This window comes from Aulonocara sp. 'chitande type north' Nkhata Bay, linkage group LG14 (assembly GCF_057382095.1).
Source record: "Aulonocara sp. 'chitande type north' Nkhata Bay isolate Kocher_YH1m ecotype deep benthic linkage group LG14, A_spYH_male_GT1.1, whole genome shotgun sequence".
Taxonomy (NCBI): domain Eukaryota; kingdom Metazoa; phylum Chordata; class Actinopteri; order Cichliformes; family Cichlidae; genus Aulonocara; species Aulonocara sp. 'chitande type north' Nkhata Bay.
This window is the reverse complement of record NC_141357.1, coordinates 4,836,278-4,848,841: the sequence shown is the minus strand read 5'-3', so window position 1 is coordinate 4,848,841 and position 12,564 is coordinate 4,836,278. Positions and strand designations below refer to the sequence as shown.

At 40.2% G+C, this 12,564-nt stretch overlaps 1 protein-coding gene across 4 annotated transcripts in view; it reads left to right on the top strand.

Annotated features, from left to right (window-relative positions):
- The window catches only part of nf1a (neurofibromin 1a), a 136,712-nt gene that overhangs the window by 71,481 nt on the left and 52,667 nt on the right, over positions 1-12,564 (top strand). For all 4 annotated transcript variants that reach the window (XM_086260646.1, XM_086260645.1, XM_086260647.1 and 1 more), the window contains 5 exons: positions 678-836; positions 1,918-2,015; positions 3,141-3,287; positions 3,390-3,536; positions 7,491-7,601. In XM_086260646.1, the coding sequence (XP_086116772.1) occupies positions 678-836; positions 1,918-2,015; positions 3,141-3,287; positions 3,390-3,536; positions 7,491-7,601 (662 nt within the window). The remainder of the gene's footprint in view (positions 1-677; positions 837-1,917; positions 2,016-3,140; positions 3,288-3,389; positions 3,537-7,490; positions 7,602-12,564) is intronic.

The following is a 12,564-nucleotide window of genomic DNA, read 5'->3' as shown; positions in this document are numbered from 1 at the left end:
ATGGAATAGCTGTCTCTGTCCATAATTGTAAAGCCTTACTGATGATTTTGACGTTTGTGTTGATGATATGGGGTTATAGCCTGATGTTGTAGCTGTGTATATATATTTGTAGGAAGTTTGTATTTTTTCATTTCTTCTTCTAGTAATTGAATTAAAAGAGGCACCACCATCTTATACTTTAATCACAATTCATGGCTTAACATCTGTCATCTGTCTTCTGTCAGTTTGTGTAATCATTTCCTGTTTTCATCTTTCACCAACAGAGAGGAGACAGCTGGGTTGATTGTCATGTTTTTCCTCTCTTGCATGTTTCTTCTGCTGTAACTGGAGTAAAAACCTTTTTCACTCCTGGTACAACCAGAATAAACTCGGATCATGTCCAAGTCTTTTGTCATATTTCTTCCTAGCTAGGCTCTCCTCCTGAGCGCAGCATTTTTTGGCCTGATCATGACTCAGCTCAAATATCTCTGTTACACATATTGATACATGTATATTTTGTTATTATTATCATTCCCTCATTTGCTCTTGAATGTACCAAAATCAACTTTTAATATTGTCTCCTTCCCTTTTTTTCAAACTGGTCCCTCTTCTTATACTTTTCCCTTCTGTTCTGTATTTTCCGTTTGTGTTCGCCAACATTTTTTTTCCCTCCACTCTCTCCATACTCCCTCACACAGGTTGTGAGTCAGCGGTTCCCACAGAACAGCATTGGTGCGGTGGGCAGTGCTATGTTTCTGCGCTTCATCAACCCTGCTATTGTGTCCCCCTATGAGACTGGTATTTTAGACAAGAAGCCTCTGCCCAGGATAGAACGGGGGCTCAAACTCATGTCCAAGGTAAGCTTATTGGATATGAGGGCTGCCATGAAAGTAACCAGAAAAAAATGGTTACATCCCTAAGTCTAGGGATGGGAATTAATAAGAATTTAGCGATTCAGATTCCATTATCAATATCACTTCTTAATTCGATTCCTCCATCCATCCATCCATCTTCATCCGCTTTATCCGGGGCCGGGTCACGGGGGCAGCAGCCTAAGCAAAGAGGCTGCTGCCTAATTCGATTCCTTTCAATTTCAATTCTCATTATTTTCCCACTGGGTTGTTTGAGAGTCAACACCATCCCTAAGCAGCATATTAAAGATATTCGATTCTACAAGAACCGGTTCACAATTCCCATCCCTAGCGACAGCTGAACCCAGCATCTCTGTATGCCAGAGAATTATACCCATTGGCTGGTTCAATTTTGTTTGACACTTTGCATCCTGTGCATATCAACTTTCAGTTTCTTCCTTCTGAATGAAGTCTTCTAGTTCAATGGAGCAGAAGAACAAACCTTTAAAACAGTTTGGCTCCAATAGCCAAACTTTTTACTTATTCTGTGATTTATTTATTTTTTTTCTGGGTTTTTTGTTTGTTTGTTTTTTGAAAATCCACATGAGGATAAGTGACGTACAAGAAGAGATCTAAAGAAATGTATTTTTACCCCCTTTATTTGTATCCACAGGTACAAATAAAGTGTCCTTAACCTAATTTTGTTTGGCAAAAATGCCATCAATGAGTAGGCATCATAGACACATGACTAATAAAGTTTAAAATGTCACTGACTATCTTAAACCTTGTGATCGCGTCTGGTTTAAAAAGAAGCTCCTACAGTCTGGGTATAGAGTGACATTAATAATTTTAGCAGGAGGTAAGTTTTTATTGTGAGACTGAGCACAAAGATAGTGAAACACTGTACTGCATTAAAGAGAAATCTTTTGGCATAGTGTACCTGATATAAGTGTCTGTTCAGATCCCAGTAACCTGTATTTGATATCAGGATTAAACCTGAGGGTAACCATTCTCTTTGAACTCGAGCAAGATCACACAACTCACATAACATGAGCTTATTGTGAATCTCTTGTATTTTTTATTTCAGATTTTGCAGAGTATTGCAAACCACGTCTTATTTACAAAAGAAGAACACATGAGGCCTTTTAATGACTTTGTGAAGAGCAACTTTGATTCAGCCCGAAGGTAAATGCAGGGAACTACTGTTACTGTAAATACTGTTTGTATCCCTATCCCTAGAGATATCCCTGCCCCCTATATAATGGATTGCTGTGAAATTCTAACTTAACTATATCCAGTTAAAAAGTATATTTACTGATATGTTTGTTTGTATTTTTTGTCAGTGTGTGCTCAAATATTGGACGTTATAGGACTGCTTGTTTTGTTTTGTTTCTTAAATATATTTTAATTAGCCAATATAATATATAATCTGTCCCAAATACCTTCTGGTTAGTTTTCATAGTGCGAGAGGGCTCTGAGACCTGAAAATAGGCGGGCAGTGGTGGGGTCTTGCTCATGGTAGTGAATAGGTAGGAATGGAGAAAAATCATTCTGTGGACAGGCATGTTTTATTTACACAACAAGTTGGCATATCTGTAACTGATTTGATGAGATGATAATCTGTGTGCCACATGAACATGCAGCCAATCGGTGAGAGACAGATTTCTGGCTGGGTTATAGACATGCATCATTTATTTTTATGTAATGCGTTTTTTTCTGGATTTTTGGCTTATAGTCTGTCTCCCTCCGATAAGTGAAACTGCCATAAAATTTTCAGATGGTTGATTTCTTTGTAAGTGAGCAAGCTTACAAATTCAGCAGGGGATCAAATAATTATTTACTCCAGTGTATGTGAACTCACATGCTGAAACCCTCCTCATATAATACTTTTGTTAGACCCAGAACCTCTGGTATGCTTTTTATATAAAGATACACCAGATGTTATTTCTTTCTGGCAATTAGCAACTTTTTCAGTCTTTAGATTTTTTTCTTTTCCTTGTCGTAATTTTTTGACACCTGCTGCCTGACATGAATCACAGACTCATCGTGGCAATTAATGATCCCCTCTCTTCTCACTAGTACCACCATGCTGACTGTTCATCAGTTGTTTGACCAGTCACTAACAAAAAAATAACAAACGAATCAAACATTTTATATCAACAGAGTTTGTGTAGTCAGGGAAACCTGAGCTATGTGGTCATGTGACAGTTCAGACAAACCAAAAACTTTGCAAACTAAATCAGTGAAGTGCTTGCTGTCGTGTTTCTTCTGACCTTAAGTTGAGCTGGCAATCTTCTCTCTCTGCCCCAGGTTTTTCTTGGACATAGCATCTGACTCTCCACCCAGTGATTCTGTCAACCACAGTCTGTCATTTATCAGTGACGGTAATGTGCTGGCTCTCCACCGGCTGCTGTGGAATAATCAGGAAAGAATTGGCCAGTACTTATCCAGTAACAGGTCAGAATTTTGTATTTCATTAAATTAGATTTTTTATTTTTATTTTTAATCATTACATTTTTATTTTTGATCATTAAATCATGAGTCACAATTTTATTTTAGGGACCACAAGGCTGTAGGTAGGCGACCTTTTGACAAGATGGCCACCTTGCTGGCTTACCTAGGACCGCCGGAACACAAACCTGTGGCTGACACTCACTGGTCTAGTCTCAATCTGACCAGCTCCAAGTTTGAGGAGTTTATGACCAGGTAAGATTGATAACAGCTTGTCAACATAATGGTTCTGACTCAATAAGCACTTTTTTCCCATTTATGGGTTGTAAGTCTGTCCATCTTTAGTTTTAGATGCATTAACACTTTATAGGAAGCTTTCATTGTATTCAATTTCAACTTTTATCTCAGTGCATCATGGGAAGCCCTAGCAGCCTAGGCCTTTTGCAACGCAAGTAAAGGAGGATTCAGGGCGACCTGATTAAGCCCTGTCTATTTGCTGTCAAAAAAGAAAGTTTTGAACCAAATCTAAAATGTAGAGGGGGTGTCTGTCTCCCAAATCCAAACTGAGAGCTAGATCCACAGAAGAGGGTCCTGAAAGGTGAAGGCTCTTCCCCCCCCTTTCTGCTTTTAATACCCTTATAACTTCAAGTAAGCTGGCAGTCTAAGAGCAAAGGATATTCTTCATAAATGTAAAAAGAGACAAAAAATATTAATTAGAGGTTATCCAGGCCTTTAAGACAATCAGTCTGTGCTGTCTGGCTTCATGGGCAGGTAGGTAGAAGGTATGCTATGCTTTCTATTGATGTTGCCTAAGGGAAGCATGTAAATGTAAACAGAACTGGTCCTAGCACTGAACCCTGTGGACCTTAATAATTAACCTTAGTGTGTGAAGAGGGGTAGGGCTGTGCGATATGACCAAAATCTCATCGTCCCGATATAAGACCTCTATCGTCCCGATAACGATATAAATCACAAAAATTTAACATTTTCTGTAAATTCTGTGAATCTCGGGCAGCTCGACTTGCGGGAAGTGTTTCCAGCTGGGTGTCGTGTACCTGGAGTCAAGTATTTTAACCGATGCATGAAATTATGCATGTTTAGACACATGTTGTAACGGCCGCCGTTTTTGTTGTATTTATTACACGGCGTGCTGCAGGGAAAAGCCTGTTCTAACGTTTGAGTCTAAGGTCTATTTTTTAGCACCTGACGGCTCTTCTTTGCTTCTCATCCGTAAATACTCTGCATACTCTTTCGTGTGATTCAGTTTATTTTGAAAAGTCTCAACAGGATCTTGAGCTTTATTGTGAAAGGTTTATGTGGAAAATAAACAAGCTGACACGCGATGGTTTTACCATCGTTGTTGCTAACGACAACGCATAAAAACAGGCGCTTGTCCGTCCGTAGTGTGGCTATATTAAATATAAGAGAAAGAGAAATGAATATAGCCACTACAGTGACCATCAAAACGATGAAAAAATATTGCCGTAAACAGTTTATTTTGCGACACCACGAAACAAACGATAGCATAAAATGAAACGATAGATTTTTTATATCGTCATCCGATATATATCGTTATATCGAACAGCCCTAAAGAGGGGTCCCTATTTAAATGAACAAGGTGAAGTCTATTAAATAGTTATGATTCAAATCACTGCAACACAGTATCTTTCATTCCTATAGCATGCTCTAATCACTGTAATTAAATACTACAGTCAACAGTGCAATGATCCACTAAGGCCGAGCAGAACATACACAGTCCCAATCAAATGTTTCAAACCACTTGAAAAATGCCAGAAAGTCATATTTTGCATGGTTGGAACCAAGAAGAGCTCCAACATCCAACAAGAAGAAATGAGAGTGAGAAAACGTTTTTTTGAACATGCAAGTTATTGAAAACAATGCTTAAACTGAAACGGGCTTTTTTACAGCCGATCAAAAAGGAACATTTCTCCAAGCGGCGAACACGAAGGGTGTCTACTGTCTGGAACTGTTGTCCATTTTTGTAAACTTCCCTTGCCATCCATCCCCAAAGGTTCTCAATTGGATTTAGATCAGGGGAACACGCAGGATGGTCCAAAAGAGTGATGGTATTCTCCTGCAAGAAGTTCCTTGTCCTGCAGGCATTGTGTACTGTAGCGTTGTCATGTTGAAAATCCCAGTTGTTACCACACAGACGAGGGCCCTCAGTCATGAGGGATGCTCTCTGCAACATCTGGACATAGCCAGTGGCCATTCGCCCCCCCTGCACCTCCTGAAGCTCCATTGTTCCACTGAAGGAAAAAGCACCCCAGGCCATTATGGCGCCTCCTCCACTGTGGTGCACAGAAAACATCTCAGGTGGGATCTGCTTGTCATGCCAGTAACGTTGGAAACCACCAGGACCATCAAGGTTAAATTTTTTCACATCAGAGGATAAAACTTTCTTTCACCTTTCAGTGTTTAGTGCTCTCTTTCAGTCTCTGGCATTTAATGAGACAAGACCATTTAAGATCTTTAATGTTTTTGAAGCCATTCGGTCTAAGATGCCGTCTGATGATTATGAGGCTGCAGTCGGCACCAGTAATGGCCTTAATTTGGGTCGAGGATTGTCCAGTGTCTTGACAAACAGCCAATTGGATCCTCCAGCTCAGTGCTGGTAAGGGTTTCTTGGGTCTTCCACTTGACCTTTTTGTTCCTATAACCATCAGGATCATTTAAGAAATTCCAAATGACTGTCTGACTGCGTCCCGCCTCAGCAGCAATGGCACGCTGCGAGAGACCCTGCTTATGCAGTTCAAAAACCCGACCACGGTCCAAAAGGGAACGTTTTTTTGCCTTTGCCATCGTGACTACCTGACAGAAGATGACAATGAATTCACATTTTTGCATAGAGTTTGCCTCTTAAAGGCATGTGGTCCTAAATTTTTAATCAGTTATAAAACAGCCTGTTTCAATTTAAGCATTGTTTTCGATAAATTGCATGCTCCAAAAAATGTTTTGTCTCACTCCCATTTCTTCTTGTTGCATATTGAAGCTCTACTTGGAACCTTGTTAAGATCCAACCATGCAAAATATGATTTTTTTTCAAGTGGTCTTAAACTTTTAATCAGGACTGTATATACTGAGGAGAGTGGGACAGCAGGTGGAGCAGAAGTAACAATATTATTAATGGTGTCAAATAACGCCATAGGATTACCTGTTCTATTTGTAACCAAGTGTGAGAAACAGTCAGCCCGTGCATCTCTAACTGAACTGTTGAAAGAAAAGATGAAAAGATCCTTTTGCTGAAGGGGATGAATACAAACTGAATTTTCCTTCACTAGTGCTCACCTTTTCCACAAGAACACTTTAAGAGGCGTATGGTGTTTATCTAATTTATCCAAGGTGACAACTTGGAAACAGGAGCTAATCATCTATGTGAATGTTAATATTTCCATCTGTAAGCAATCCTAAACGGCTTAATAGTGGAGAATAATAAATCACTAAACTTCTTTAAAAACAAGCCATTTGGGTTAGGTTGACGTCCACCTGCACAATAAAACAGATTCTTATTCCCGACTCCTGCATGCACCAAGGAGGGCAATGCTGCGGATGCCAAATAAGGATTCAGGCACAAAATATCAAAACAGGAGGATGAGGTATCTTGACCCATCAGATAGCATGGATAAAGGTGTTCATAAACTAAGGCAGACAGCATGCTGGAATCCAGGATAAAACCCGAGTTAAGGTAGCTGCTCTGTACTGTGTTAGCAAATGGCATTAAAGAAGATAACAGTGGAGGAATTATACCCTTAAGTTTAGTTACAGCGCTATCGGCTGTATTTAAAAGTATTCCCAACTGCTGTGTGATCCATTATTGTAAATTTTATTGTTGTTAGGAAATGATCGAAGGGTTTTCAATGAATACTTTTAAGTGTTCGGTTTCCATGCCATATCTCAGAACTAGATGGAGAGTGTGGTTAACGTTGTTGTGGGTTCTTTTACATTTTGAGAGAAGCTAATTGAGTCTAATAATAGATTAAATGCTGTGTTGAGGCTGTCAAAATCATCCACAACAATTATTTTATTTGAACTGAGCACTAAGTCAGATAACAAGTCTGATAAACCTCTGAGTAAGGGCCAAGGGGACAATAGAGAAACAACAAATAAAACTGGTTTGTTATTTTACCAGTTGGGTTGTAACTTTATTTGCTTAATTTACTATCTTCAGCGCTTCTTTTTGTTCTACAGGCATCAAGTACATGAGAAGGAGGAATTCAAAGCCTTAAAGACCCTCAACATTTTCTACCAGGCAGGAACCTCAAAGATTGGAAATCCAGTGTTCTACTATGTCGCCCGCAGGTAGGACTTGGCTTTACTTATTTCTCAATTTAGTAAACTGACAAAATAATAGATAAGAGTGCATTTGTTGTTAGAGACTTTGGTTCATTTTAAATTGCTGTCAAGCAAACCTTGCATTTAAAATTTCCTTTGCCAAAAATGAAATGTGGAGGTTTCAAATTAGTCAGGACAGAGCTATTCTGTAAAGATATATTGTATCTGTCAGAATGTGTGCTGGCAAGTTGGATGAATTATTTCTAGATTAGCCACTAACCACACATCCTGTGTATGGTGTTAGTGTGTGATGTTTCCTGGATACCAGTATGCACCTATCAACAGTAGTTGAGACAGTATCTGCTTCAAACAGATTGGTTTTTGGTTTTTAAAAATAGGACCCTGTTGTGTCAGTTCTGTCTACGATTGGTGCCTGAGCATGCAATGTAAAAACCATTTTGTATCTGCTTATTTGAGTGTCCCAAAGCATTCACAGTATTGACATCCCAATCTTTATTATTATTGAGTGTGCCAGTACAATAGTACTGAGGCATTGTCTAAGGAGCTTGGGAAAAAAGGTTCTGGACTTCTCTAAGTAATTCTTGAAGACGTTTCACCTCTCATCCTAGAAGCTTATTCAGTTCTAAGTGCAATTGTTGGAGAGTCTCAGTATTGAGGCATTTCTGAAAGTTGATTCAGTTCATCTGGACGTAGCACTTTCAGTGGGAGAAATGTTTCGTCATTCATCCAAGTGACTTCTTCAGTCTCAGCTGACTGCAGGTTTCCCCACCCTTATGAACATACATTTGCATGATGAATGAAACTAGCACCACTGGCGAACAATGGGCTGACAGGCCAGTTTCTTGATCATTAATATGCAAATTGTCATGACCATTGATCAGCAACCACCTATCAAAGGCCATTGGTCAACTGCTATTGATCACTGAGGAATGACCATTGATCAATGGTTATGAGTACCATTCAGAGAGAGTGGGAAGTGGCTGCAGTTCTTCTAAGATTTTGAGATTTTCATCAGTAATGGCGGACATTTAAAAGTTGATGTGCAGCATAAACCTTACCAAGCCTTCCTAATTTTTTGGAATCTCCTTATCTGGATGATTGAGCATGCATCAAGAAATACTGTATATTATTTGTCTGATTTATTATTCTGATTATTATTATTTAGTGTGCCAATGCAATAGCATCCAAGAATTATTATTATTATTATTTTATGGTTGGCTATTATTATTATTTGTCAGATTTATTATTCTAGTTATTATGAGTGTTTATTTTTGTCTTTCTAAGTGTCTAACTTTGCAATAACATACAATAATATACAGTATGGTTAACAACACATTAATTTTACAATATCCAACAACTTTATTAGATGGTAAATGGCCTGTATTTATATAGCGCTTTACTAGTCCCTAAGGACCCCAAAGCGCTTTACATATCCAGTCATCCACCCATTCACACACACATTCACACACTGGTGATGGCAAGCTACATTGTAGCCACAGCCACCCTGGGGCGCACTGACAGAGGCGAGATGCAGCTGTTTTCACTTTACAGGAACAAGAGTAATATGGGTACCACAAACAGATGTCTCAATTTAAAAATCTCTGCCACATTATTATATACGCTTGTTTTCACACTACAGCAAGAACCTATGTGTAATGATATTACAGTCATTTTACATACAGTCGAAGGACATATGCACATATCAAAAACACATCAATTTTAAAATGTCTGCCACTTTTTTTTAGTAAATCTGTTTTCACTGAGTGAAGTGATTTCCAACTTTTTAGTGCCACCAGCAGCAAAGAAATACCTGACCGTTCTCTCAAAGCAAATGCTTTGATTTTTCTCTGAGCTACTTGTTATTGATCTGCATACACTGCATGTAGCTCTCTTCACGACAACACAGACACAGGTCGGTTCTTTGAAACGGGCGTTTATTACTTGGGCCTTCTCTCCTCAGCTTCACCATCACCAGTACGCCGATACGCCATTACGCCAATACGCCAATATGCCGTGAGAACTGGTCACGAGCGAACAGTACAAACAATTAGCAACTTTACAGTACACATATTAAGTCCAAACACAAATAAAAAACATTTCTCAAATGACAAATACCTCGTTGGCTGCTTGTCCTGAAAAGAGGTCCTTAAGTCCTTGTATTGCCCTTTCTTTTAGTAAACTTTTAGCTTAAATCGCTTCATGAGAGACATCTGCTCCCTCGCAGTCCATGAAAAGTCTCGTGTGCTCTCGTTAAGGGTATTCTCACGAGACACTAGCTCTCACCTTACACATGTACATTTCAAATAAAGACATTTCAACGCAAACTATATATATTCATGAAATTATGTAACTTAACATTTTAACAGTATTTACACTCCCACCAAAATCACTCATTGACTTAAAATGAGAGATTTTCCTCAATGAAAATTATAAGGAAGTGATGTGTGAGTGTACATTTAAGTGTAGGTCATTTAGCTTTACGTGTGTTTTAGGTGGCCTCAAGTAATGTAACTACTTTGTGAACAGGCCTCTCAAGGAAAACTGATTTAGTGATTGGTTTTCCCTTATCAAAAGTAGTGTCACTGAGCAGAAGCTTTAGCTTTCGCACCTTGCCATCTGCGCTGGGCAGGGCTTCCACAACCCTTGCAAGCTTCCACTGGTTTCTTGGTGCACTGTCATCCTTTAATATTACAATGTCATCTGGTTGCAAGTTTCGTGACAGCTTCTGCCATTTCTGTCGTTGTTGGAGGTTTAGCAGGTATTCTCGTTTCCATCGTTGCCAAAATTCATTGGCCAAAAACTGCACTCTTCTCCACCTTTTGTGCAGATAGAGATCTTCTTTGCAGAATTGTCCAGGGGGTGGCAGAATTACAGATGATTTCATGGTTAGAATGTGGTTGGGAGTGAGGGGTTCCGGACCAGTAGGATCGTGAAGATGCTCGACACTTAGTGGCCTGCTGTTGATTATGGTCATTGTTTCATACAGAAACGTTCTTAGAGTTGTGGTGTCAAGTCTGCTGGCGGACTTGTCGAGCATAGCTATCAGGATGCTTCGGATTGTTCGAATCTGGCGTTCCCAAACTCCTCCCATATGACTAGCTGATGGGACATTCAGCACAAATTCACAACCAAGCGCCCTTGTACGGTCTTGATCCATTCCTTCAAGCAATTCAGAAAGCTCCTTTCTAGCACCAACAAAGTTTGTGCCTCTATCACATCTTAGCTGGCGCACGGGTCCTCGAATAGCTATGAATGATCGAAGTGCATTCATGAATGCGTCTGTTGTCAAATCGTCAAGGGTTTCTATGTGAACTGCTCTAGAACATAGGCAGGTGAATAACAATCCGTATCGTTTCAACTCTCTCCTTCCTTCCTTCACAATAAAGGGGCCAAAACAATCAAGCCCACAATAAGTAAAGGGGGGAGATGTCTCAATTCTCTCTCCTGGTAGATTTGCCATTTGTTGAACCTCAGTTGTTCTTCTGTATCGTCTACATTTTACACACTTGTAAATGTGTGAGGAGACCACACTTCCACATCCTAGGACCCATATTCCGCTTGCGCGCAACTCGTTCATGGTCATGCCCCTTCCTTGATGGTGTATAAGCTCATGATGATGTTTGACCAGCAGAGCTGACACATGAGATTTTTTCGGAAGAATCGCAGGATGCTTTACATCATGGTGTAAGGCTGACTGAGACAGCCGTCCTCCCACCCTAAGAACATTGGTTTCGTCCAGGAAAGCATTCAGCTGGCGTAGCCTGTTGTGCCTGCTCAAAGTGTGTTCCTTCTTGCCTCTTATTTTCTTTATGTCTTCAGCGAAAGCGTCTTCTTGTACGAGTTTGATGATGAAGATCTCTGCTTCTCTTCGTTCTTCAAGATTAGTCGACTCATTAGTTCTCGACTGAAATCCCTTAAACTCTCTGACAAATCTCTTGAGCCTGGCAATGGCTCTCACCACTCTGGACCAGTCAGAAAATTTAGTTAAACGGTTTACCATTGGATTCTGTTCTCTTGCTTTAACTGCATGAACATGTGCTCTCCGAAGTTCAGGATCAGTAGCCTCAACTTCTCCCACCATTCCCACTTCATGTGGGAGATTTTGCTGCCAAAGGAAGTTGGGTCCTTTCAGCCAGCTAGATTCTTTCATTTGAACTGCAGTCAATCCTCTTGAGGCTCCATCAGCTGGGTTGTTTTCAGAGTTGACATGTCGCCATTGTTCAGGTTTTGTGCTAGATCTTATTCGCTGGATGCAGTTGGCCACGAATGTTTGGAACCTTTTAGCATCATTGTTCACATAGCCAAGGACCACCTTTGAGTCAGTCCAGTAATACTCTTGCACATTTTCAATCTCCAGCTCGCCTCTAATGATATCACCAATGCGGACTGAGGTCACAGCTGAAGATAACTCAAGCCTTGGGATGGTTGTTAGTTTGGTAGGGGCTACTCTTGCTTTCCCCAAGACAAGTGAACAACTTATCTGTCCTGTTTCACTCACCGCTCTAAGGTATGAGCATGCACCATACCCTTTGAAGCTTGCATCAGAAAAGTTGTGAAGCTCATATAGTGAGACTTCACCAAAGTTTGATGGAAGGTAGCTTCTTGGAATCTTTAGAACTGCCAAATGAGGCAGGTCTTTGAGCCATGACTCCCATTGTGGCTGGATGTGCTCGGGGAGAGGTTCGTCCCAGCTTACCTTGTCTCTACACAGTGTTTGAAGAATCTGTTTGCCGATAAGTAGGAATGGAGCCACGAAACCTAGTGGATCATAGACTGAGGCAACAGTTGAGAGAACGCCTCTCCTTGTCAGTGGGTTTTCTTTTACCACCACCCTGAACTGAAATTCATCCGCCTCAACACACCACTGAACTCCAAGTGCTCGCTCGATATGAAGTTCTCCTAGAGCCATGTTTAGATCTTTGGTCTGAACACATTCTTGTGGTGGAATTGTTGCAATCACACTCTCATC